Below are 27,148 nucleotides of genomic sequence, written 5' to 3'. Positions count from 1 at the left end.
TTGCCACATTATACTCCATCTGCCAGATGTTTGCCCACTCAGTCAATCTATATGCATCTGGAACTTCCTTATATCACCTTTACAGCATAACACCAAGATCGGTAGGAAGATATCTATGCATTTAGCTGCCATACCTTCACTCACCTCAAAGTCAGTAATGTAAGTTGTAAAAGGTTGAGAACCGAGCACAGATCCTTTTGTGACTTGAACTGTCACATTGTGTGACGATGCTGACCCTTTAACAAGATTTTTTTGCCCTTGGTCCTCCCCCAACTCCGAGAGAGGTCGTAAAGGTAGAGGTTCCAATGTGTCTGGAAATATCTACTTAAAGGCTTTTAAGTTTTTTTAAAACAAAGGCACTTGTGAAATGAAAAGGGAGTGGCCAGTTCTCCCACTTCAGGGTTTTTTCTGGTTTGGTTTTAGGCAAGCATCTGTAGAAACAGCTGCTCAAAGGTAGGGGGAAAAGATTCCCCGATTTAGCAGAGGTATCTGGCTGACTCTCTCTCTCTGCAATCTCTCCTCTGTAAGAACCGGTGCTTAAATTTATTGTTTTGCCAAGGAGTGTGCTATGGGATGTTGTAGGAAGCCCGAACAGCTCTTTGTTAAGCGCATTTTCATGTCAGTTGGGTTTTCAGACAGATTAAGTTATTCTAAATTTGGTTCTTGTTTGTGTTTCATTGTGTAAATAAATTCAGTTTTGTTTAAAACCGAATGGTTGGGCCAGCTGCATCGTTCCTGGAATATCCATTTTACACCTGCTTAAAACAACTAGAAAAGTTGGGTCTGGGCTACCTTCTTGAAAGGTTTTGAGGGGGTCTGGCTAGTCCATTACACCTGTCACAGCATTGTGCGTTTTTGATGTTTTCTTCATAGTTGGAATATACATTTGAGTACTTTTGAGGGCAGCAGTAGCTCAGTGGTTAGCACTGCTGCCTCAGTGTCTTGGGCGAAGGTCTGTTTGCACATTCTCCCCATATCTGCATGGGGTTTTCTCCCACAGTCCAAAGATGTGTAGGTTAGGTGAATTGGCCATACTAAATTGCTCATAGTATCCAGCGACGAGTAAAATTAGGTGGATTAGCAGTGGGAAATGCAGGGTTTTAAGGGGGGGGGGGGGGGCAAGTCTGGGTAGGATGTCCTTCAGAGAGTGGACATGAATAGCCCATTTCCCCACTGAGGATCTATGAGTATTTTAGTAAGTTTATTTCACCAAGTTCAGCTTTCATGCCTACATAGTTGGCCATATTTATGTTTAAAATACTAGTGATGCACCCAGTCTTTTCCCTTTCACAAATAATTGAATTTGATATCCAGTTTGATCACTGATACCTAGGGCTCCTTTTACTCAATGATAACTAATCTCATGACATTACACCAAACTCCAACATTTTATTAAGGATGGACTCAATGGGTCTAACAGACTGTAATGACTAATCTAATTACTTAGTTGAAAGAATTATATCACATGCACCTAATTTAGGTGGCACAGCAAATATGTAGTTGGAAGCATAAAGTTACAAAAGAAAAAAAAGTGACACAGTGAGAAGGTGAGAGACCATCTAATTTGATCAGTGTTATTATCTAAATGGCAAGGAACAACAAATTATGAACAGCAATTTAAGACCTGAATTCAAAAATCACTGCAAAATATAATTAATTAGTGAATGGAATGTTGATATTAATCTCAAAAAGAATCAAAGTTATGTCATATCTGTATATTCAGTATAGTTATTGCATCTTAGAAAAGATTAGTTGGTCTTGTAGTTAGTGTATGCAGATTTACAAGTATTATTGCAGGGCAAAAACAAAATTAAATAAAGAAATGAATGCAGAAACCTTATACTTCTTTGAAAACACCCAGAGTAAACCAATTAAGTGAATATGAATCAAGGATATGATCATTTCTCTCTCTCTGTATTCTATTTTCTGTTGTGGGTACGTTTTTGTACAAAAAAGGATCAAAGGGAGCTGGAATTCTACCCTCAAAGTCTGTTAATCATTGAAATTCTCAGGATTACATTAATATTCTTACATAACAGAAGTCTATCAGAGTATTCAGAGACTACAATCTGGTTTAAGTATCAGGATTATCTTCAGAATATGACTGAAGTATTATTAAGCACCAAGATTGTAGTTTAAATATACTACCTGTACATGTTTGCAAGAGGAAAGAAATTAGGCATCAATACTTGCCTGATGTATACTTGCAGTTAAAAAAAAACTTAATCTAACTTTCCTTAGCATCAAACAAGTCCAAACTGAAATTTTCAAACTCTACATCCTCTCCAACACCAAAATAAAGTTTAAAACTACTTTTAATCTTCATTGTCTCAGCCCATTTGTTGCCAAATTTGCTTCGTCACCTTCAGGTTTCACTCTTACAATACCCTCCTGTCAAGCCTCCCACCCTTTATAAACACCAGTCCATCAAATCAGACTCAACTATCCTCCTGAATCGGCCCTCTAACTCCATAATTTAAATTTGGTCTTTAAGCAGTCCTTCCCAATTGCCCTTGCCAATGTCTCCATTACCACAAAAATTAGCTGCATGGGCCCCACACCCTAAAATTCTAACTTCCGGGTCTTTGATCAAGTTTTAGTCTTTAAATGATCCTTTCTTTGCTTAGGTTAATCTTACTGATGCTCTGAAGCACCATGGAAATTTACATTACTGCAGTCACTTTTTGCAAGATTTGATAAGCTTTTTTTTAAACAACACTTTTGTGCACTTTACAGCAACTGATTGCTTTTGATGTGTGCTTTTGCTTATAGGCAAGTCAAATTTGTCTGTTTAACTTATTTTAAATTATGGCATAACTGTGGGCTATAGGAGTTGACATAGACAAAGGTATTTGTTAAAACAGGTAGAGAAGTAATGTTGTATTGTGCTCAGGCTATTAGCCGCAAGTGGCTTGTGGTTAGGGCACTTTGCCGTCACCAATCCTTTCTACTCTTGAAACATAACTTTTAATGAGTTAGACTGCACTTGGTAGGTCACTAACAGGACAAAACCAAACAAACAGTCATTGGAAACTTAGAACTACAACAGAAAACCAGTCTTCTCTTTGTGAAGTCTAAGGGCCTGTCTGATTAGCAATGGCTGAAGATAGACCAACAGAGATAGTCAACAAGGTGTAATTTATTCCATGATCACAACTATCAGGTACTAGGTATGTCACATTTGTCTCTATTGAGTCCACTACATGAAGGTGATGCAACAATTTGGATAGAGCTAATTAGTTTTTAGAACTGCCCTGTCTACTGTAGTATACAAGTTTGTGGAAAAAGGTAGTTTTCCATTACACCAAGGCCCATTGTCATTTACATTTCACTCTCTCCAAAAACGTTTGTCTCTATGATTATTCCTCCATAACAAAGCTTCTTGAAGAGGAACCCATGCAAGACATTACCATTATCCTCAAAAGCCACTATTGAATAAAGGGAATACCAACCAAAAAGAAAAAAAAAATCAGATCTCAAATGTATCCTTCAGAATCATAGTAGTAGAGAACAGTAGTACAAACAACTCACTCATTAAGCTGGTACTGAGATGCTACCCTGAGGTCAACTATTTAAAATCTCTGGGATTGACCCCAGCACTGGCCTTTCTGGTATAAAGAGCGTGGCGTTATGTGGATTTCAAAAAATAAAAGGAAAGCTAGGCAGCAGCTGCTGAACATCAAGACTTTTTCCCAGATCAGTGGGGAAATAAAAGTTCTCAATTAGCAAAGAAAGTTTTATTTTAACAAATTTCATTCCACTTTTACAAAAGCACAGCTAATTACAGTATAAGAGGCCAAGCATAGTTTTTTTTAGAAAAGCACATTTTTGGAGGGACTGCTATACATCAGCTGGCAAGAACAAACTTCAAAATTGTGTTTTTCGTAAGCATCTCTCATGGTTAAGCCAGTTAATCTCTCCCTTTAGGAATCTACTTATGCAATATTCCTTGTTGTTCTTTGTGTGAATCTAGATTGAGTTGTTAGAACTTTCTTCATCAAGCATTACCCTGTCCTCATCTTACATCCACACAGACAGGAGTGCGAATTTAGACAATTTTCTTTTATGTTCCTCAAAAGCAAGCAGGGATAAAGTTATACAGCTAGCATGTATCTGAAAGCAAAATACGATGAAGTCAAACATGCTGGAAATTCTCAGCTCTGAATAAAAAAAATTGCCTGATCAGAGTATTTCAGCATTTGTTTAAGTTTCATTTTTACCACCAAACCACTAGATACAAAACATGAAAACCGCAACTTTTTAAAATCAAGGGAACACTTCAACATAAAAAAAGGAAATAAAATACAGTTCCAGAACTGAGCAGAGCAGCTTGCTTTCCAGTCGTTTCATGGATCTAATGAAACAAGTGGTGGATAAATATGCAGGAGTGGGATCTGAACACAAGAGAAAAAGGAAAAAAAAGGTCAATTAAAGTTTATGCAGAGTACCTTGACAATTGCAGTTCCCTTTAGGAAAGGATGCTCTATATCTTGTTAAATTTTCAGTTTTCTACAGAAAACTCAGAATGGTAACATATACAAAAATCAGTAATAAACCTCTCTAAGAGCAAGAGTGGGTGGGTGGTTGGAAGGGAGAGAGGTAAAAAGAAAAGTGGGGAGGGCAAAGAGGGAGGGAGATGGGAGAGAGAAGTTCAGTTTGTACCCAGTCAACAGGATATTATGGCTATATTACTTGAAAGAAAAAAATGAATCTTTGAAAGTCCTACATAACTTCAGATAGCTCATGGCTGCACAATTTTACAGGCACACAGAGTCAACAGTCAGAGGAGTGGTGCAGAAGGAAAAAAAAAATCAAAGCAGAAAATACTGTTGCATCAATGGACTTTAAACTAACAATATTCTTCTATCTCAAAAACATGCATGATGTAGCCAATGCAGGTCATGAACACACATTCCTCCATTCTGGAGGCAGCACATATAGATGATACAAAACTCATGCATAAAGCTGTTTTGAAGAAGATACCTTAATAGAAGATCTAGAATGTTATTGTTCATGTTACAAATTAAGATTTGCTTTTGGACTTAAGAGCTTGTTGAGAATACCTAACAACTCCAAACGACACCATTCCTCACTCTTCTGCCTTTTATTTGGGCTCCATGGTTGAACTTAAACACCTATCCCAGGATCTAACACATCCAGACTCCCTTATTCTTTCCATCACCTAATTATTTTTGCAAAAAATAAAAAGCAAGCTGTCATGCAGTTACTTGGGAGGCAAATTAGCATTTTATTCCTGCACATTATAATCAATGAATTTTGATGAAATGCCGCTAACATCAGCCTTTCTGGAACAAGATGAGACTAAAATTGAAACAAAGATGGTCAGAAGCAAATACTCTTAACAAGAGAGCGAGACAAATTCTTTTTGGTTCAACAGCAAAGCACCTCAAATCAATAGTCTACCAGTTTGAACTTGAAAGGGTCTTAATGCAGGTTTCACTACTGGAGACATTTCAAGATCCTCAAAATAAAAAGCACTCTTTAAAAGCTGGTAAACACACGGAGTTACACATCTTATTTTTAAAGCAAGATTTATTCTGATTGAAGTTAAATGCTCAGGTAAGTCAGGGATGTCAGGGTTTGATGGAATTCTCCCTGTCCAGTGTCAAACACACTCAGTGCAGCTACCTTCATTTGTCACTTGCAAACTGCACGTCGTCAGAGTCACTTGCGAGGCACTTTCCTATTTTCTCTCAGACTGTCTCCACCTGATCAACATTTGAAGCAAGCGTACATATTCATCCATCAGGGAATATAACTAAACAGTATCTGAAAACCACAGAACTTTAAAAGTGAGGTGCCTCACTTAACTGAATAATCTATATTCAGTCTCAATGATGAAACCACATGAATCAAAGCTCAGAATGGACAGTGCTATAAACAAAGAAAGGGCTAAAGTTTAAAATAGAGTTTAGAATATTCAACCAAACACATAAAAAAAAGGCAAGTAACAGAATAGACAGTAGAGTATTGGTTTCATTCATAAATGTGTTCATTTCGCCATGACCAGTCCTCGTCTTGCTCCTATCACATTGTTCTTTCTTTCCTTCCGTTCTTCCAAAAACTTTTCCCGTCGAGTCTCCCTGTGACAAAACAACTTCAGGTTAAAATCCCCACAACTGCCAAGCCTGAAAAAAATAGCATCAAATATACAGAACAAATTCTGGTCAAGTCACACTCAACCAAAGATAGCATTTTAAAAAGAAAAAAAGTATCACTACAGATGTAGTTTATGCATTTAGGGTTTCTCCTACAGTTGAATAACTTGCCATCATTCAGTCTAGTATTGCAAGATCTTCCCATGCCAGCCCAGTTACCATCATTACGTACACAGCTGAGAGAAAACAAATACCAGCCAGCAGAATGGTCCAAAGGGGATCCACTACCCTAAAACTAAGGTTTCAAACTTCTAAATTAGTGAAGTGATTAGAAAGCATCTGATTTAGAGAAACAAACTGCTTTGTGCAGCTACACTTGCTCTTCTGGATAGTATGGAAATGATAAACAATCAATCCATCCTTTTTTTCCCTTATTTCTCCATCGATTATTCCCAAATAATCTTGAGAACACCCTAAGGTTTACCCAGGCAGGCAAGCTCGTCATCTCAGTCCACCCAATTAGTCCAATCTCTAAGTGGACAGAATCCTTGAGAACATCTTGGGAATAACCCCAGTCAATGTTCAAACTCCATGTATTGCTCTGCATTATTCACAGGATTTTGTTCTACACAAACACTACTGCTGCTCTTAAAAATAACACAAAAGATCAAGGAATCGCAAATAGTTTATCAAATTCTAAACATAATACATCAGCAAATTGAAACAATGGTACATGGATTGGAGACTTAACTCAAGGCAAACCCTCACCTGGTCTGTAATTTTGGTTGTTTAGGATCCTTTTTGAGAGAACAGGCATTCTCTTTCATCTCTTCCCAACTTTTCAGCTTTCCTGCAAAATAACGAGTCATAAGATAGGGGAGAGTTGGTGGTGATTCATGACTGTACGTGCAATGCTGCAATCTCAGATAAAAAATTTACTATAAACCCATGGCATCAACTGATTGAATGCTCCTTGGTTGCAGCAAGGAGATCTCCTGGCACCTTTCAGATCAGGTCAAACCAAACAGGTAGAACTGATTCAGCCAATCCTCTGTAAATGTGGGCATGTAAATGTTTCGGGTTGAGTGACCTTTCCTTAGAACAGATCTGAGCTTCTCCAGCATCTGTAGTTCTTTTGGTTATTATTTTAACTCTGCAGTAATTGAAGCACATTGTGCTATTCCAGAGACCAAAGTGCTTCTTGATGTCCCAAGTGAATACCAGTGAAGAAATGTTAATTTGACAGCACAGATGGTTCCTACCATCATTTAAGATGGAAGGTTAATAGGTGGCGATCAGCTTTATCTTTCTGGAGAGAAAGAAAATCACATATGTTGCAGTGCAAAAGGAGGTCATTCAGCCCATCCTGTCTGTACAAACTCTCAGTGTTCTGACAATTTTGTGCCAGTATCCTGTCTTTCCCTATAACCCTGCAACCCATTTCTATCCAAAATAACTATTGCACCCTTTTTGGAATACCTCAATTGAAACTGCTTCCACCACATTTCCAGGCAGTGCATTCAATACCCTAACTACTCGCTGTCTAAAACAAGTTTTTTTTCTAACATCACTCTGCTTTGTTAGTGTATTATTTTAAAATCTATGCCCTCCTCCTTTTAGGAGTGGGAGCAGCTTCTCCTATCTACTCAACAAAGCTCACCAAATCTCTTCCCAGCCTCCTTCTCTCCAAGGAAGACAGTTTCAACTTTGCCAATTTGAGGATAGATTGGAAATCCTTTTCAGTATTAAAACAAGTTAATGACCACACCATAACTATGTTGGAGCAACTCTGCTTGGGAATGGTCTGCTCTGGTGTACAGTTCTCTAGCATCACAGCCAAGATTCAGGACCTGTAGCTTTTCAATGTCAGATGGAGTAACTATAGTGTACAAATTTCTGGTTTTCATGATGGAAGAGACTCCAGGAAGAAAATAAGCATAAGCAACCTCTTGGTACTTTAAGCTGAAATGAAATGCATTAGTCCTGTCTCTTGCACACACGTCCTGGATTCCAGCAAGGTTTAAGTTGAAGATGTTTATGTACATATACTAAACCTGCTGATTCTACTCAACTTAGCCCCTAACATACATGGAGATTAAACAACTAAAATCATATCAGTGGAGCCTGGGTCAGTTGTTATTTATATAGCTAGGATTCTGCAGACTTTAGAGTACTATTTGCAGAATTACTTGAACTTAAGTAGGAAGAATCCCAGCCCTGTGACAGAGGCTAATGTAAAAGGGAGTCCAGCAAAGGTTCACCAGACTGATTTCTGGGATGGCAGGACTGACATATGAAGAAAGACTAGATCGATTGGACTTGTACTCACTGGTATTTAGAAGAATGAAGAGATGGGGTGGTCTCAGAAACAAAATCCTGACAATACTGGACAGGCTAGATGTGGGAAGAAACGTTCCCAATGTTGGGGAAGTCCAAACTAAGGGTCACAGTTTAAGAATGAGGTATCAGTCATTCAGGACTGTGATGAGGAAGAATCTCTTCACTTAAAGTTGTAAGCCTGGGAATTCTCTACCACAGAAAGCTGTTGGGGCCAGCTCCCAAAGGGAGCTGGATGTGGCCCTTGTAGCTAAAGGCATTAAGGAGTAAGAACAGAAAACAGGAACACTGATATTGCATTATCCGAAAGGCCTACTCCTGCACTATTTTGTCAGTACAAACAGGCATCAGAAGACAGGATTAGATTTAGCCACAATTACTGTAAGCAAATAATGTGCCAATACCCACCATCTAGGAGTCATACATGAAGAGTAGCTCCTCAACTAAGTGGCTAAATGTCAAATACTCTTGTCTACACTAAGCACAATAAGAATGGGTAGTTGTAAAAGAGGATGAAATCTTGAATGACTGCAGCTGAAGTCAGAATTTTGCAACAGTTAGAGACATTTCAGTTCACATCCTGTGTCAGTTCTTTGACAGAGATATCCATTATTCCCACAACCGTGCACATTGCTGCACATTTCAGGTTCGAATACAGCACTCAAATTATGGTTCCTTATTTTAGAAAATCAAGACCAGCAGAAACTCCAAAATGTTTGGAGGTGTTTAGTCTTAAGGAGAGCCCAGAGATAGCATTTTCAATAAAAACAAAAAGGTTTAGACAAGATCTTGCAGGAAAAGCTTTGAGAATTATAACTAAAGGGGGTTCAAATCAGAAAATTAATATTGAGGAGCAAAATGCACCCTTTTGACAATTTAAGGGATAAGGAGGATTAACAGATCAAATACTCAAAGGAAAAATGCAACACAGGAACTGGTCCTTCAGCCCACCATGTGTGCGCCAATTATGATGTCATTTTAAACTAATCCCATCTGCCTGCAACAGAACATGGAACAGTACAGAAAAGTAAACATTTGTATGAAGAGAATAATTAATAAGGATGTGGATAACTGCATTCCTTTTACATAGTTGACAAAGATGTGATGAGCCAAGTTATCAACAATGCTGCAAAATACTATAGTTCCAAGTGCAGAACATATGCTTATTGATATTTTTACTTTGACTAGACAGAAAATATTGAAAAAAATGCAGTTGAAGTGATGCATACTGACCTTTGTGTGGTTTGTATCGAAGAGGGCGAGCCAAACTTGCCTGCAAGTCAAACTTTTTGTTTGTTCCAGGAGTAGTGGTGCCAGAGAACCGATACGGGGTAACGACTGAAACCAGAGAATAACAACTAGGTCATTTGAAAAGCCTCAAGTAAATTTATATTCTCTAAATTTGCTATTTACTAACACATTTAAAAAGGCACAGTCCAATTCTCTTTTCAGACCCTTAATTCTTCTCGTATTTCGATGCACAAGAGAGGAATTACTTGACACAGCAAGATATGAAAAGTTAGCCATTTAGTTGCCTAAAGTCTCTTCAATATTCAATGTGACTGTGGGGAAAGAAGAATGAAGTAAATTACATGACAGTTAGAGATGAGACTGGCTAATTGACCTAGTGTTAATTTATGTAAGTAATTCAAAACTTCAATGCTGAAAGATCTGGCTTTAGTTTCAATACTACAGGCTTTAGTTTCTCTTTATTCACACAATTGTTTTCCCATGTTATCTCAACAACTTCAAAATCACTCATTTGTCAGCAATTACAACCCTTGTTTTGAGCAATTACTGTTCCTCATTTAAATCTTTGGAGGCTAGGTATCATATTGGTGTATCTGCACTGTACTCCTTTCAAGTTCAATATATCCATAAATGTGTGGTGCCCAAAACTGAAATTTCAGGTGTGCCTAAACAAGATTTTCTGCAGTTGAAGCACGACTTGTAATCCCATATATTCTACAGTTCTAACCATAAAGACCAAGATTCTATTAGATTTCTATGCTTCATGAGATTTTAATGATCTCTGTACCTGAATATCAATTCTGACTCTAACATTTCACTACTTAGATATAACCTCTATCCGTTTCTGTCCAAGTGGATGATTTCACACAGATTACAGCTTTTGCACATTCATCTCTAGAAAATCTTGTCATTTTATCTTCTCACCCATTTGCTGCTCCAATCTTTGCACTATTAGCATACTAATTCCATCATGCAAGTGGTTTATAAATACAGTGAATAATTGAGGCTTGCAGATTCTTATGGCACCATTTTGATATTTAGACTACTTGCACACTACCCCCACTGTCTTCTGCTTCTCAGCAATTTCTATCTTAAGACCAGGTCAATTGTTTTGCTTTCAATTCTATAAACTTCAAGTTGAACAGTAATTTTATTAAGTCTATGTAAATGGCATCCATTTGGTCACATTTAGAAGCGTATACCAATTCTCCGATCAGATGAAAATTTAAAGGTGTTCAGTCACCCAATTTTTAGGAGACCCATCTATTCACCTCACCAATTTTCGCTGTTTTCATCAGACTTGCTTAAGGTGCAACTTCATTCTGTGTTAACCATTTTCTATTCAAATAGGCAGTGCTTCAATTTTACCTGCTATTATTCTATTTTGTTTCAAGATTGTTTGTCATTGTTCAGCTACCTCTAATTTGAGGTCATATAGAAATCTGGTTAGTTTGCATCAAGCTGGTGCTAATGCTATCAATTAAAATGTAGCAAACCCAAAACCAATCTGTGACATTTCACCAAGTTGTCACAAATTGTTTTCCCTCCCAACACTCCAAGTAAGCAATCAACTTATTATCTTCAGAGTTCACCATGAATCTCCAAAACACTGAATTTCACCAAGTTTAATTGACTGACTATTCAACAATGTTTGTTCTTCAAATAAATATCAAGGATAATCTAACAGTACCTATATCCTCTTCTGACTGTATAGTGACTGCTGTTTAGAAACCATTACACAGAAATTCGACAAGTTTACACACAACGAGCAATTCCAGTATGGCTCAAGTGGATCATCACTTAAAGGAGCCAGGAACTGACCATGTAACCATAGGGTTTACATACAGCTGATTAAGAGTGCTAGATTCTCAGTATTATCAAAATGTAGCATTCTTCTTGAGTTCTCTTCCCAAAGTCAGCTCTTTGGCAATTATTTACCGAAACACAGCAAAATGCCTTCTTTTTTTTTTAATTAAAGCTGGAGAGAGGACGCAGATCCTGAATCTACCTTAGCCAGAGCAGGGATCAAACCATATGCTGCTGACAAAACTAATTCACATACTGGCCATCTAGCCAACGTATCTAATTGGTTCTTCAAGAAAGCATGCAAAAATAAAGGAACTAGAACACTTTGACACTATGGAAGCAGTACCTTTCGTTTCAGCAGGGTTACAAGCGTTGATGTGGGTTTGCTTCTGGCATATAGGTTCCTCAGGTCCAGATGGTCTGACATTTTTCACTTCACTGCCTGGGTTAAGCTTCCTAATTGGAGTCTTCATCGTTCCATGTTTATCAGTGTTCTTGGCAGCATCTGGAAATCTATGTGCCATAATGAATATTTACGATCTACACACTAACTGAAAACACAACTGAGAGTGTAGGAGATTGAGAAAAATGTATCAAAGGAAAATAGCAATGAGCAAGAAATAGAGAAAAAATATAGTGAAGGAGCATTAAAGTCAAAAACACCATCTTATTTTGAGAATGCACCTCCAGCCTAACGCTAGATCAACTTCCAATTAATACATTTACTATGTATGTTTAGACAGGTACGTTATTAATTGCCTCTGAATATTGTACCAAGATACTCAAATGGCTTTAAGATCATAAGAATTTACTCAGCAAAAACCATTTTCTGGATCTTATTGTAGTTGACAACATTACCTGACATTCATTTTGGTGACAGAGTAAACAGACGGTTTAAAGGCTGATTTTTCATTTAAAGTTACTGCAGCAGAGTTACGTGGTGATTTACGCTGGTTGGCAGGCGTCGAAAATTGGTCATTTTTTGATGTCTGATGTACCGGGCTAAAGAAATTGGGTATGTTCTTCATATTTTTTGGTTCATTCACCGACTGCTTAAAAAAGAAAAAGTGACATCAACTTTACAAAGCTTATATAAAAAAAAACGGTTATATGAAAACACAAAGCTGCACCCCAATTAAACCAGCACCAGATATAAGTTTTGAATCAAAACGATTCAGTTCCTGCCTACAGAATTAATCAAAGTTGAAGACTGGACACTGGAGACAATGTTCTAACATGCAAGGAATGAGGTAGAAGGTGGTACTACAGAGTTGTACGTCTTCCATTTACTTCAGTAAAGTAAATCAGCCAGTCACAGATGATAAATCATCAAATCGTGGAATTCAAGTTTAACTAAATGACGCATCTGAACCTTTACATCTGCTAGCAGGTTTTTCAGCAACTTTCATGGGTCTAATGAAATTATGTTAAGTGTAGTTTTTTTTTAATGAAAGCTATATAGCATCTTTAATTGATATATTTAGTAGAGGGATTTAATTAACTAAATTTTCAGTTTAATAATCCTTCTGAGCAGCTTTATTTCAGACACTCAAAAGGAACTTTTTAACTAACATTTAACTATCACAGAAAAATCAGAACAATCTAACATACTTTGGAAAACAGCAAACTATTAAAATAAATTAATTCAATTCTGCATTAATACCTTTTACCAGGTCAACTGCTATACAACTGTTATTCTTAATTGCATTAATTGTTTAGATGAAAATTCAACATTTGCTAAGAGTACAAAATTTTGTCAAAAGCATGGATTAATTACGGTACAAATAGGGAATCTAGCCATGCATTTAATGGATTTTAATGGAAAGAAAGTGATCAATTGCAGTAGAAATTGGAAATTCCAGAGGTGCAAGTGCAGTTCAGGATTCTACATAAAAGCTGTTGGATTTAAAAAAAAGTAGAGGAACTTGTAAATATTAAGTGTTTAATATTGTGTGCATGGAGCTTTGGGTTATTTTATAGTAAAGATATTCGTGGCTTGGAAAAAGGTGCATGGAGTACAAATGTCAGAATAGTGCTAACCCATCTGATAATGGAGGAGTAATCCAGCCCCATTCCTTTGCAATACTGGAAATATCTATCCAATTCAATTTTGGAAGATATTGAAAACTATCTGTTTCTACATCCTATCAGGCAGTGCATTCAAAATAAACACTTGAGCATAAACACTGCACAATAATTAACCACCATCTATTTTAAGAAATGGAGATAGTGCTTTGCCTTTCGTAATCCACTTTGTTTTCTAAAAAAAGTGTAAATTTTCTTCTGGTTTATTGTTTGAGAAGGTCCTTCTCCAAGCTGCATCACATTCAGGCTGGGGTGACTTATCCATTCAGGAATGGGGCAAAAGCAACAAAAGAAAAAAAAATGAAAAGCAATCAAGAGCTTCAGTGGGCAGCTAGCATCAACATTACTGACCCACGAGACTCCTTAGATGACAAGATGTGTGAACTTAATTCTCTATAACATCTAACTCTAATTAGAAATCAAAGAAATAGGAGTATCAAAATTAACATTTATAACTTGACAATTTTAAAACATCTGAAATGTTTCACATTGGAAGAACAGAATTGAAGGAATAGGTGAATGTAAAGTATATACTGAAAAATATTGAATCAGTTTTCTAGAAAAATCAAGACTTTCAAAAGATAATTAAACAATTACGAGGAGGGAATATTTACATGGCTCTGAGGGAAAGGCAGAGGGTTGGAATTTAGTGAGTTACACTTGCAGAGAGCTGACACAAACATAACAGGCCAAATGGTGCCCATTTGTGTTTAACCATTCTACGACTTACAATAATATGAGAGGGAAATGAAAATAAGGAGTGAGCAGTGAAGTCGGCTGTGAACTCATCTCTGCAGGAGAACAGATTTGGAAGGTAGAAATGCTCTAAAGACTTGCAATAATCCCATTTACATTAGGCAACCATAATCATTTCTACTGAAGTGTTGCGGAAAATAGTACATTGAAATCCCAGACAAAAAAGGAAAAAAATAAAAATACCACAGACAAAAAACAAAGCTACTTTCTTGAATGTCTGATTTCTGATAACATTAGTACATTACTTGCCCAGAAGACATTGCACAATCAAACCCAAATATCCAATATGTACAAGCTCCTTTCACACCAGGGCTATTGTACACGTCAGCAACAGGAGCTGTAACTGCATGGTATAATTGATACCATCTAACAGTCTTGGTGAAAGCAGTTAACATTGCAATTAGCATGAAGGGAAACTGGTACTTCTGGTCTGCCTGGCTAGATATCATGCAACAAGTATACTCAGGCATCTAAACTAAAATTGAAATAAAAATATGAAAAACTATGAGGAAAAAGCAATATCTCCAGAAAACTCTTCTGCATGAGTGACACTCAAGAGTAATGGCACACTCTTTTTGGAATTCATTTTAAAATACATGGGCACAGTCACTCACCTGCTGAATGCACACATCAGAACTTTAGCATATGCATCATATAATTTCCTACTACCAGAAACAGCTTGTGCTTGGTAGACCCAGAGTGTGGGCAGGTTCAAAGCTGGTGTCACGGGCATTACCCCTCATATAGGCAAACTGTTGTACCTTCCTTTATAAGTATTACAACTAAAGATGTCAAAGGATACCGTCTATGTAATTTTTGACTTGCCCTCACCTGCTTGATAGAGTTACCAAACTTTTCAAAGCGTTTCCTTTTTCGTTCAATGTACAAGTCAATTGACTCCATCTTGTTGAAACGAGCTTGGTGAATCTTTTTCCAGTCTAGAGAGATATCAAATGCTGTATTAACACATGGATCTCAATTCTAAATATCAGAACATTACCAAAACATGAACCAAAGAATTCCACATTACACAATATCATTAACTTCTTTGTGGTACCTTACCAAAGGGATTTTGGATGTTTATTCATACCCATGTCCACTGTGTTATCCTAATCTATTCTTACTTCTTTAAACATGGTCTTTTTTTAAAAAAAAAAGAATCTGAACTGACTTTCAGAATAATTTTCAATTTCTATATGTTTAGTTTACACTTTGAGAGATTCTAGCTTCTAATCTTAAACTGATTGCTCTGTTTAACTCCCATTTATGGAAATAAGATTGGCATTTCATTAGGCACTAAAATTGACCACTAAAGAACTGGAGATTTGAAACAAAAACAATTAATGTTTCAAATCCGGTGATTCAAAAATGTTAACTGTGTGCGCTCCCCGTAGATGCTGCCAAAACGGACATTCGCCAGCAGCTGATGTTTGTGTTGAATGACTTTTGATGTTTGCCATACCATTTCGGTGTCATTTTAGCTCCTGAAGTTAGCTAAAATAGACATTATAAACACAACATGACGGAACGGTACAGCACAGTACAAGCCCTTCGGCCCTCGATGTTGTGCCAACCCTTTATCAAACGAACCTACATACCCTTCATTTTACTATAATCCATGTGTCTAACCAAGAGTCACCTAAATGTCTACAGTATATCAGACTCTACTACCACTGCTGGCACGCATCCACTACTCTCTGTATAAAGAACCTACCTTGGACATTTCCCCTAAACTTTCCTCCAATCACCTTAAAATTACACCCCCTTGTGATATCCATTTCCACTGGCTATCCACTATGCCTCTCATCATCGTGTACACATCTATTAAGTTACCTCTCACCCTTCTTCGCTCCAATGAAAAAAGCCCTAGCTCCCTCAGAAGACAAGCCTCCAGTCCAGGCAGCGTACTGGTAAATCTCCTCTGCACCCTCTTTAAAGCTTCCACATCCTTCCAATAATGAGGCGAACAGAACCGAACACAATATTCCACATGTGGTCTAATCGGTGCTTTATAGAGTTGCAGCATAATCTCACAGCTCTTAAAACTCAATCCCTCTGCTAATGAAAGCCAACATACCATATGTTTCTTAAATACCCTATCAACTTGGGTGGCAACTTGGAAGGATCTATGGACATGGGCCCCAAGATCCCTCTCTGTTCCTCCAGTGCTAAGAATCCTGCCTTTAACCCTGTATTCTGCATTCAGATTTAACCTTCCAAAAAGGAATCACTTCATACCTTTCCAGATGGAACTCCATCTGCCACTTCTCAGCCCAGCTCTGCATCCTGTCAATGTCCTGTTGCAGCCTGCAACAGCCCTCCACATTATCCACAACTCCACCAACCTCATGTCATTGGCAAACTTACTAAACCACCTTTCCACTTCCTCATCCAAGTAATTTATAAATATCACAAAGAGCAGAGGTCCCAGAATAGATACCCATGCAACACCACAGGTCACTGAGCTCTAGGCTGAATACTTTCCATCTACTACCATCCTCTATAGCCAGCCAATTCTGTATCCAGACAGTCAAATTCCCTGTGTCCCACACTTCCTTACTTTCTAAATGAGCCTACCATGAGAAACCTTATCAGACATCTTGATACAATCCATGTACACCACATCCGCTGCTCTACCTTCAATGTATTTTGTCACATTCTCAAAAGAATTCCATCAGACTTGTGAGGTATGACCTACCCCTCGCAAAGCCAAGTTGACTATCTCCAATCAAACTATGCTTTCCAAATAATCAGAAATCCTGTCTCTCAGAATCTTCTCAAATAATTTGACATAATACTGACTGTTCTGTAATTGCCAGGGTTATCCTCATTCCCTTTCTTGAACAAAGAAATAACATTTGCCACCCTCCAATCACCTGGTACTATTTCAGTGGACAGAGAGGATGCGAAGATCATTGTCAAAGAGGCAGGAATTTCTTTCCTCGCTTCCCATAGTAATCTTGAGTATACCCCATCTGGCCCAGTGGCCTTTTCCATCCTTATGTTTTTCAAAATTTACAGCACATCCTCCTTCTTAACATCAACCTGTTCAAGCATATCAGCTCATTTCACGTTCTACTCACAAACAGCAAGGTCCCTCTCACTAGTAAATATTGAAGCAATGTATTCATTAAGGATCTCCCCTACCGCCTCAGACTCCAGCCATGTGCTCCCTCTACTACCCCTGATCGGCCCTACTCTCACTCTGGCCATCCTCTTGTTCCTCACATAAGCGTAGAACACCTTAGGGTTTTGCTTAATACTACCCGCCAAAGCTTTTTCATGCCTCCTTCTAGCACTCCTAAGTCCATTTTTCAATTCCTTCCTGGCTACCTTGTAACTTTCTAGAGCCCTGTCTGATCCTTGCTTCCTCAAACTTAAGTAAGCTTCCTTCTTCCTCTTGACTAGATGTTCCACATCTCTTGTCATTCAAGATTCCTTCACCCTACCATCCTTTCCTTACTTTAGTGGGACAAACCTGTCCAGCACTCGCAGCAAGTGTTCCCTAAACAACCTCCACATTTCTGTCATGCGTTTCCCTGAGAATATCTGTTCCCAATTTGTGTTTCACAGTTCCTGTCTAATAACATTGTAATTCCCTCTCCCACAATTAAATACTTTCCCATACCATCTGATCCTATCCCTCTCCATGACTATGGACAAGGCCAGGGAGTTGTGACCACTATCACCAAAATGCTCTTCCACAGACAGATCTGACACTTGCCAAGCACCAAATCCAATATGGCCCCCGAAATCTACATATTGAATCAGGAATCCTTCTTGGACACACCTGACAAAATCTGCTCCATCCAAACTATTTGCACATCAAGGCACATAAGGAAATAATAGGGGAGGTGACCAAATACTTGGTCAGAGATAGGTTTTTGAGGAGTGCCCAAAAAAAAAGATGAAAGCAAAAATGGTGTAGGGAGGGAAATCCAGAACTTCAACCTAGGTAACTGAATGGCGGAGTAGTTAAAACACAGGATCCTCAAAAGTTAGAATTACTAGAGTGCAGATATCAGAGGACGGTATGATGGAGCATTAGAGGTTGGGAGGAGTGGAACCAAGTAGTGGTTTGGAAAACAAGAATTAAGTTTTTAAATTCAAAGTGTTGCTTGATTGGAAGACAATGTAGGTCAGTGAGTGACAATGCTGTAAAATTATGCTTTATATAAAAAAACAAACCATGCATGCAAACTCCATAGCTCAACTGAACTCTTGTAGCCTTGGACTGAACACTCGTTTTTAACTGTATGAAGCTGAATAAGTCTGATTAGAGCTGGTATAGATTGATAAGATATTCTAGAGGGAAAATCTTATGGCTAGAATACACTGGGAACAAATGAGATATCCTCAGAGTCAAGTGGAAAATCAATTATGTGCTTTGGTAACTTGTTAATTCGTTTAAATGTACATAAAAGGAGATTAACAAACTACTTAGGTTATAAGAAAGGAGGGTGGTGAAGCGCTAATATCCCTACATCTAAGGCTAGAGGTCCAGTCCCACCTGGGTCATAACAATAGGTTGATTAGAAAATATCTGTAAAAGGAAGTTGAAACCATTTTTCCTTGTAATAGAGAGAAAACAGATCCAACAAGAATATTGTCTTTACCCAGGATTCAAAAAGCCAGAGCAGATACAGAATTCCAAAGAAACAAAAGTTTAAAGTAATTGTCAGAGTTGAGAAGTCCTTTTATGAATGCAGTCTGGGCTTTTGCATGTTCCATTATCTATAGCTGGATTGGGAAGTATAACCTGTTACGCTGATTAATTATTACCTAATTTACCAAGTCATAATTGACAATAGTTGGTGAAGCTGCGATACATGCAGCAGATGATCTGCATCTTATGAATAGTAGTATGTTGCAGACTAGTCAGGTATGCATTGGAATTGTCAAGTCTGAAGGAATAAGGAGGGGTTTAAAATAAAAAGAGCCGAGGAAGAATCAAAGGTTATGGGAATTAGAAATAAATACTTGTAGTAATGGAACAAAGGTGACCTTCTTGCTCATCTTGGAGTCAAGTGTGACAACAAGGTTATCATAACCAATGGCTTCTTTATCTTCTTGCCTGAAATGTTGTACATGCCTCCCAGTTCTACTTCATTAGCTTAGTAGCTTATTCAGTAAAAACAGATATGTATAAAAATACCATATTACAGGTAGACTGTCACATGTATGGAATTCATACACACAGTTTACGAAAAGATATTGGATATAAAGGCAAAGAGATGTTACAGCACAAGTGCCTGGGGAAATCAGTACTGAAAAAAAAATGCTGGAAATCACAGCAGGTCAGGCAGCATCCATGGAGAGACAGCAAGCTAACGGATTTGCTCCGACCGGAGGAATGCTTCAAGTTTAATGTCAGCGACAAGTAGTTCCATTATCCCATCATGGATTTGATATAATATGATAATCTTAGGCACAACATAGCAAGACAAATGTAGGACAGAGTGGCAATGCCCCAATATCAAACTACCATCTTGATTAGAGCTGAAAATGTGTGCTGGAAAAGCGCAGGTCAGGCAGCATCCAAGGAGCAGGAGAATCGACGTTTCGAGCATGAGCCCAAAACGTCGATTCTCCTGCTCCTTGGATGCTGCCTGACCTGCTGCGCTTTTCCAGCAACACATTTTCAGCTCTGATCTCCAGCATCTGCAGTCCTCACTTTCTGCTACCATCTTGATTACAATACTTGCTTACCAGGAGTCACATGATTTAGTGCAGTTTTCCCAACTGCAGGAGATTTGAGACCAGGTTTCCCAGTCGCTCGAATTAAACATGGAATTTTGCCAGTCTTTGATTGGGTAGCAGTTCCTGTACCTAAAGAAACACAGCATCAATAATAAACAATTCATCAGACAGTGAAGCTACAATTCAGCACCGCTTGCATGTCAAACAGGGTAAGCAGAATACTATAGATAGAGTTAAGGTAATCCATCACCAATGGGTCAGATCCAAGCTCTGCAATCTTCTTACATCCTGTCATGAATGGTGGACAATTCAACAACTAACAGGAACAGTAGCCTTCATAAGTATTCCTATCCTCAAAATGGTGGGGATACCCAGCACATTAGTAACCAAGAGAAGGCTGAAACATATGCAATCATCTTCAGCCAGAGGTGCAGAACAGGTGCTCTACCTCAGCCTCCTTCCAAGGATCCCCAGCATCACAAACTCCAGTCTTCATGTTATACAATGGAATGAATCAATTGGTTGAAGACACTGGATACTGCAAAGGCAACGAGAACCTTGACAACATTTTTGGCAATGGTACTGAACATCTGTGCTCCAGAAATTGCCATGCCTCTAGCAAATGTTGTTTCAATACAGCTACAAGGCTGAAAAATGTGTTGCTGGAAAAGCGCAGTACGTCAGGCAGCATCCAAGGAGCAGGAGAATCGACGTTTCGGGCATAAGCCCTTCTTCAATACAGCTACAACACAGGCACCTCAGCCAAACTGGACATAAACAGGTCCAGGCAGCAGGCAGTGGAGGGAGTCATTAGGGCCAATTGTTTGCCCCACTTCTGGTGTTATTTTCATGCCCGGGTGTCTCGGGAGAAGGAGCATGCGGTGTCCACCAACACCCTTAAGTTGTTCAGGGAGTGGTGGGCACCACAGGGAGCAGAGTGTATTATTTGCCCCTCCAACTCTATTTTCATTTAATCCCTACTCTTGCCTCCATTATTTGATCACGCAGCATTGCCCTTTGATCAGAAGGGCACTGATCGTCACTGGCCACTTGGGTGTTCCTGGTGGTGGAAATTCCTTACGAAGGGCTTTTGCCTAGAATGTTGATTCTCCTGCTCCTCAGATGCTGCCTGACCTGCTGTGCTTTTCCAGCGCCACACTCTCGACTGAAATCATACTAGCATAAACTGAGGTTGTTGGGGGTTATCATACGAATCTAGGAATGCCTCAGGAGTGTGTCCGAGCCCCAACTGCTTCAATGGCCTCCCCTCTGTTTAGAAATACTCACTACTTGCCTGGATGAATGTGACTCCAATAACACTTGAAAAATTCAAGATCATCCAGGGAAAAAAGGTCCCTGCTCAATTACTACCTGCTCATCACTTTCAACATGCATTCCCTCCATCAGTTAATGCAGTGGGTATATCTACATTACATGGAGCAACGGTTCAAGAAGATGCCTTACTTGCACTTTTCCCAGATCCATAAGAAACAAAAACAAATGCTGGTTTTGCCAGTGACATTCTCACCCAATGAATGAATAGAAAAACAACAGTACATTTCAATTATTCTCACTTCAGTAGCTAACAGCACTCAGTTATTTTAAAAAAACTATACGAATGTTATCATTTCCTCAAGCTCTAACTTCACAAATTTAAACTCAAACAAACAAGCAAATTGCTTGAATTTGATCAAACCGGTCCCAAAAGAAATGTCATATTTTCCTCCTCTGCCTTACTTTCTGACAAACTATTTCAGCAAAGCCTAACCTCATTATTCACAAAACACATGGATATAGAACAAGACATCTTAACATGAGGCTACACTGCTTGTTACATCACTGTTTGCTGACCTGCTGTGCAAACAAGAAACAAAAACTGATCTTCTCCAAGTCAGAATACTCCAGATTGGAATTTCAGGCTAGAACTAGTTGGTCACAGAAGAACCCCACCATTGGCGCAGGCAAGCCAGAATACATCAGGCAAAAGTCACCAGTCTAGATAAGTGGAGAGAGAAGTAAGGAAAAGAATCCAACTGTAAAACTAACCTCCTGAATGAAAAAGTGTGCTCAACCAGCATTGTGCCACTCCCCTCAAATTTGGAATGAAAGATAGGCACTGTACAAAGTCGAAAGTACAGTGCTGGAAAAGCACAGCAAGGTCAGGCAGCATTCGAGGAGCAGGAGAATCGACGTTTCGGGCATAAGCCCTTCATCAGGAATGAAGCTTGTTGGTTGGGGCTGAGAAATAAATGGGAGGGGGTTGGGGTTGGGAGAGTGGGGGAAGGAAGCTGGGAATGTGATAGGTGGATGAAGGCAAGGGAGAAAGTGATAAGTCGGACGGGTGATGGATGGGTCCAGAGGGCAGTGCTGAGTTGGAGCCTTGGGACTGGGATAATGTTTGGGGGGGGTAATGAGGACGCTGTTGAAATCCACATTTATCCCGTGTGGATGCAGGGTCCCAAGGCAGAATATGAGGTGTTCCTCCTTCAGGCAGTTTGGCGGTGGAGGCAGCCCAGGAACTGCATGTCCTCGACAGAGTGGGAGGTGGGGTTGAAGTGTTCAGTCATTGGGGGGTCAGAATGGGGTTGGTGTGTCCCAAAGATGTTCTCTGAAATGATCTGCAAGGCGGCATCCGGCGACACGGTGTCTCAAGTGGTTAGCACTGCTGCCTCACAGCACCAGGGCCCAAGGTTCGATTCCAGCCTCAGGTGACTGTATGGAGTTTGCACATTCTCCCCATGTCTGCGTGGGTTTCCTCCGGGTGCTCCGGTTTCCTCCCACAATCAGTTAGCCAGAGGGAAATGGGTCTGGGTGGGTGACTCTTCGGAGAGTTAGTGTGGACTGGTTGAGGCCAAAGAGCCTGTTTCCACAATGTAGGGAAATGAGACAAATGTGGATTTCAACAGCATCCTCATTTCCCTAACCCCCAACATTATCCCAGTCCCAAGCCTCCAACTCGGCACTGCCCTCTGGACTTGTCCGTTACTTCCCACTCTCCCACGCACTCTGCACAAAGTCATTTAATGTTCAATTAAAGGCAATTAGCTATCATACGCAAAACTCCCACAAGGAATCAACAGCTAATTCCTTATCCTCTGTCTTTAGCCAGAGGGGATTAACTCACTTAGGACAAAATTGAACTGAGGCCATTTTGGAAGTTTTTTCAATTGGGAACTTCCTTGAAAATATATAATGACAAAGTGTATCCATCTGCATAAAATAAAAAAGTGAAATGTTAAATATTTCTACTTACTTTGTTAGGACTGACTGTCAAATATTCTGAACTGTACATTAAAAAAATTCAGATTCCAGTAAATTCAATTTAAATAACGCATTGGCAAAAGCGTTGACTGCAATCCACTCCAACATTAATTATATCCCGAGAGAGCCATTTGGAGTGTGTATGCAAAGAAAGTTAAATAATTGCCTGACACTACCTTTGGATGTATCAGTTACTTTCTCATTTGATACATGAAGTGAGCACTGGATGACAGGAGCACTTTCATCAGCCGCATTTCCTGTAATTTCATCCTTTTCTATAGAATCCTCAAATTCAACATGTCGTTTTTTTTGCCTCCTCTTTAAATCAGAACCTTCTGTGCTTTGGCACTTTTCCAAACGAGGGGAAGGTTCCTGAAACAAGTATTTCATCGTGAAGTAGTATTTAACTATTTCATAATAGGTAAAATTTCATGTTGGACAGAGTAAGTAGTAAATTAGTGAGAAGTGTCATACCATTGAAGGCTGTTCATTTTCAGAAGCTGTAAAAATTTGTGAATGAAGTGATTCATTTTGATTGTCATTTGGCAATCTTTCTTTGCCCCGTCGTTTGGTCACATTAGAGTCTTCCCACTTTTCCACATTAACTGTATTACATGTATTCTCTTCTATTGCAGCCTGAAAAACAAAGACCTTGAATATGCTTCAGCAACATCAATTAACATTTATAATAATTCTGCTTCCATGCAAATAAAGCTCCTTCTGCTGCATCACTGCATTCAAATATGGCAAGTCTCACATCCTATTCATTAATGCCAACAACCATGTGCAACCTCTCCTCAGGCTAAATGCTATTAAAGTCAATGGATCTCCTTTCACTCCCCACCCAGCATGAAATATTATCCTCTTGTCAGTTTTGTAAGCCAGATCTTACAGTTTGGAACACAAAAAAATACTATTATCCAGAAGCAGCACCTAGATGGCAAGTTTAAGGATTCATATCAATCTCACATTCAAGATAAGCACAAATAACAAAATATGGATACTCATTAAGCAGTGCCTGCAGGTAAACAAGTAGTATAACTTGGAGGTAGCCATTCAGTCCTTCAAATCTATTCCTCCAAGTTGGTATCAGAAATAGCACTGAATAAGAATAAAATTTAAGCCACTTCTTTCTATGCTGTCCTCTTGCACATCCCCAATTTTCATCACAGCATAATGGCAGCTGTAAATTATGGAATTCCTTATCTAAATCTCTCCAATTCCCTCCAACTTAAAACTTCCTGTTTGCCCAAAGCTTTTGGTCATATTTCTCTGGGCCTCCCCAATTAACTTAACTGTCAAGTTTTGTTTGATACAAATGCCCCAAGGAATTCAGGAGTTTTAAGTTACCATACAAATATGAATTATTCTCAAATGTTTTAAAGATTAATTTTCACATGCAAACCTTCAAAGCAGGACCATCCTTCTGCTCTTGGAAGAATTCTTGCAAATTTTTCAGTAATTTTTCTGCCTGTATTAGAAAAAAAAAAGAGTAAAAGTGAACAGAGAAATTATTCAACTTTAGGAGATGATATCATTTTTATGAAAACAGCAATCATTTGTACTGTTCACATAAAGCTCCTTTGACCAAATTACAAACAAACTTAAAACATAAGAAACATAACTTAAAGCTTCAACATCATTTGAGTCTAACAATTCACTTTTGCATGTTGTGGCCAAGTTATGGATAGAGGTGTCAGAGACTGCAAATTTCCTTCCTTCATGTGATTGACCAGGAACTTCACCCGCTCTGCCATTGCAGTATGTTGGAAGTTACAACTTCAATACCAACTTGTTGAGCTGCACTGTGAACACAAGTTCCTTGGCCAGCAAGTACTGAAACCCAGGGGTTCTGCAGGGACATTAACATCTGCACCAAAAGATACGCCTAGCAAACTTACCATCTGTACTGTACTGTACGGGGGGGTAGGTTTGCTAGCACTCTTCGGGGGGGTTTAAACTAATTTGGCAGGGGGATGGGATCCGGACTTGTAGTCCAGCAAGTAAGCTAGCTGTGTGTCAGGATGCCCAAGACTGTAGGGAGGCTGTGGAGAAGGTAGCACTGACAGGGACTACTTGCGGACACAGAGATGGGTTCAAGTGCGTATACTTCAACGCAAGGAGTATCAGAAATAAGGTGGGTGAACTTAAGGCGTGGATCGGTACCTGGGACTACGATGTTGTGCCCATCACGGAACGTGGATAGATGTGGGACAGGAATGGCTGTTGGAGGTCCCTGGTTACAGGTGTTTCAGTAAGATTAGGGAGAGTGGGAAAAAAGGAGGGGGGGTGGCATTGCTAATTAGAAAGGGTATAACGGCTGCAGAAAGGAAGTTTGAGGGGGATCTGCCTCTGGAGGTAGTATGGGCTGAAGTCAGAAATAGGAAAGGTGCAGTCACCTTGTTGGGTGTTTACTATAGCCCCCCCAATAGCAGCAGAGATGTGGAGAAACAGATGGGGAAACAGATTGTGGAAAGGTGCTGTTGCCACAGGGTCGTAGTCATGGGCGACTTCAACTTCCCAAATATTGATTGGAAGCTCTTTAGATCAAGTAGATTGGATGGGGCGGTGTTTGTGCAGTGTGTCCAGGAAGCTTGTCTAACGCAGTATGTAGATTGTCCAACCAGAGGGGAGGCCATATTGGATTTGGTACTCGGTAATGAACCGGGACAAGTGGTGGGCTTGTTAGTGGGTGAACATTTTGGTGACGGTGACCACAATTCTGTGACTTTCACCTTGGTTATGGAGAGAGATAGGTGCGCACAACAAGGTAGATTTTATAATTGGGGGAAGGGAAATTACGATGCTGTAAGGCAGGATTTGAGGAGCATACGTTGGGAGCATACGTTGTCAGGGAAGGATGTGGTGGAAATGTGAAACTTTTTCAAAGAGCAGATACGACGTGTCCATGATATGTATGTACCTATCAGGCAGGAAAGAAATGGTCGTGTGAGGGAGCCTTGGTTGACGAGAGAGGTTGAATGTCTGGTAAAGAGGAAGAAGGAGGCTTACATAAGGTGAGGAAACAGGATTCAGACAGAGCAGTGGAGGGATACAGGATAGCCAGAAGGGACCTGAAGAAAGGGATTAGGAGAGCTAAGAGAGGGCATGAAAAATCGTTGGCGGATAGGATCAAGGATAACCCCAAGGCATTTTATGCGTATGTGAGAAACCAGAGAATGACGAGAACGAGGGTAGGCCCGATCAAGGACAGTAGTGGGAGACTGTGTATTGAGTCGGAAGAGATAGGAGAGGTCTTGAACAAGTACTTCTCTTCAGTATTTACGAACGAGAGGGACCGTATTGTAGAAGAGGAGAGTGGTAAATGGACTGGTAAGCTAGAAGAGATACCTGTTAGGAAGGAAGATGTGTTGGACATTTTGAACAACTTGAGGAAAGACAAGTCCCCTGGGCCTGACGGGATATATCCTAGGATTATGTGGGAAGCAAGAGAGGAAAGTGCAGTACCGTTGGCAATGATCTTCTCGTCTTCACTGGCAACGGGGGTGGTACCAGGGGACTGGAGAGTAGCGAATGTTGTGCCCCTGTTCAAAAAAGGGAATAGGGATAACCCCGGGAATTACAGGCCTGTTAGTCTTACTTCTGTGGTAGGCAAAGTAATGGAAAGGGTACTGAGGGATAGGATTTATGAGTATCTGGAAAGACACTGCTTGATTAGGGACAGCCAGCACGGATTTGTGAAGGGTAGGTCTTACCTTACAAGTCTTATTGAATTCTTCGAGGAGGTGACCAAGCATGTAGATGAGGGTAGAGCAGTGGATGTAGTGTACATGGATTTTAGTAAGGCACTTGATAAGGTTCCCCATGGTAGG

General features: G+C 39.5%; 1 protein-coding gene across 1 annotated transcript in view; it reads right to left on the bottom strand.

Annotated features, from left to right (window-relative positions):
• Nucleotides 1-3,722: 3,722 nt before the first annotated feature.
• nusap1 (nucleolar and spindle associated protein 1) overlaps nt 3,723-27,148 on the bottom strand; it is a 33,347-nt gene continuing 9,921 nt past the window's right edge. The window contains exons 2-11 of the mRNA XM_043698330.1: nt 24,721-24,786; nt 23,790-23,951; nt 23,492-23,687; nt 20,064-20,183; nt 15,186-15,292; nt 12,372-12,565; nt 11,860-12,026; nt 9,690-9,794; nt 6,888-6,969; nt 3,723-6,104 (exon numbers count right to left, since the gene is read on the bottom strand). Of these exons, the coding sequence (XP_043554265.1) occupies nt 6,014-6,104; nt 6,888-6,969; nt 9,690-9,794; nt 11,860-12,026; nt 12,372-12,565; nt 15,186-15,292; nt 20,064-20,183; nt 23,492-23,687; nt 23,790-23,951; nt 24,721-24,786 (1,290 nt within the window). The 3' untranslated portion in view covers nt 3,723-6,013. The remainder of the gene's footprint in view (nt 6,105-6,887; nt 6,970-9,689; nt 9,795-11,859; nt 12,027-12,371; nt 12,566-15,185; nt 15,293-20,063; nt 20,184-23,491; nt 23,688-23,789; nt 23,952-24,720; nt 24,787-27,148) is intronic.

The sequence above is a fragment of the Chiloscyllium plagiosum genome, chromosome 10, assembly GCF_004010195.1.
Source record: "Chiloscyllium plagiosum isolate BGI_BamShark_2017 chromosome 10, ASM401019v2, whole genome shotgun sequence".
In the NCBI taxonomy this organism is placed as follows: domain Eukaryota; kingdom Metazoa; phylum Chordata; class Chondrichthyes; order Orectolobiformes; family Hemiscylliidae; genus Chiloscyllium; species Chiloscyllium plagiosum.
Note: the sequence above shows the minus strand (reverse complement) of the source record. Positions and strands in the feature narration are given on the sequence as shown.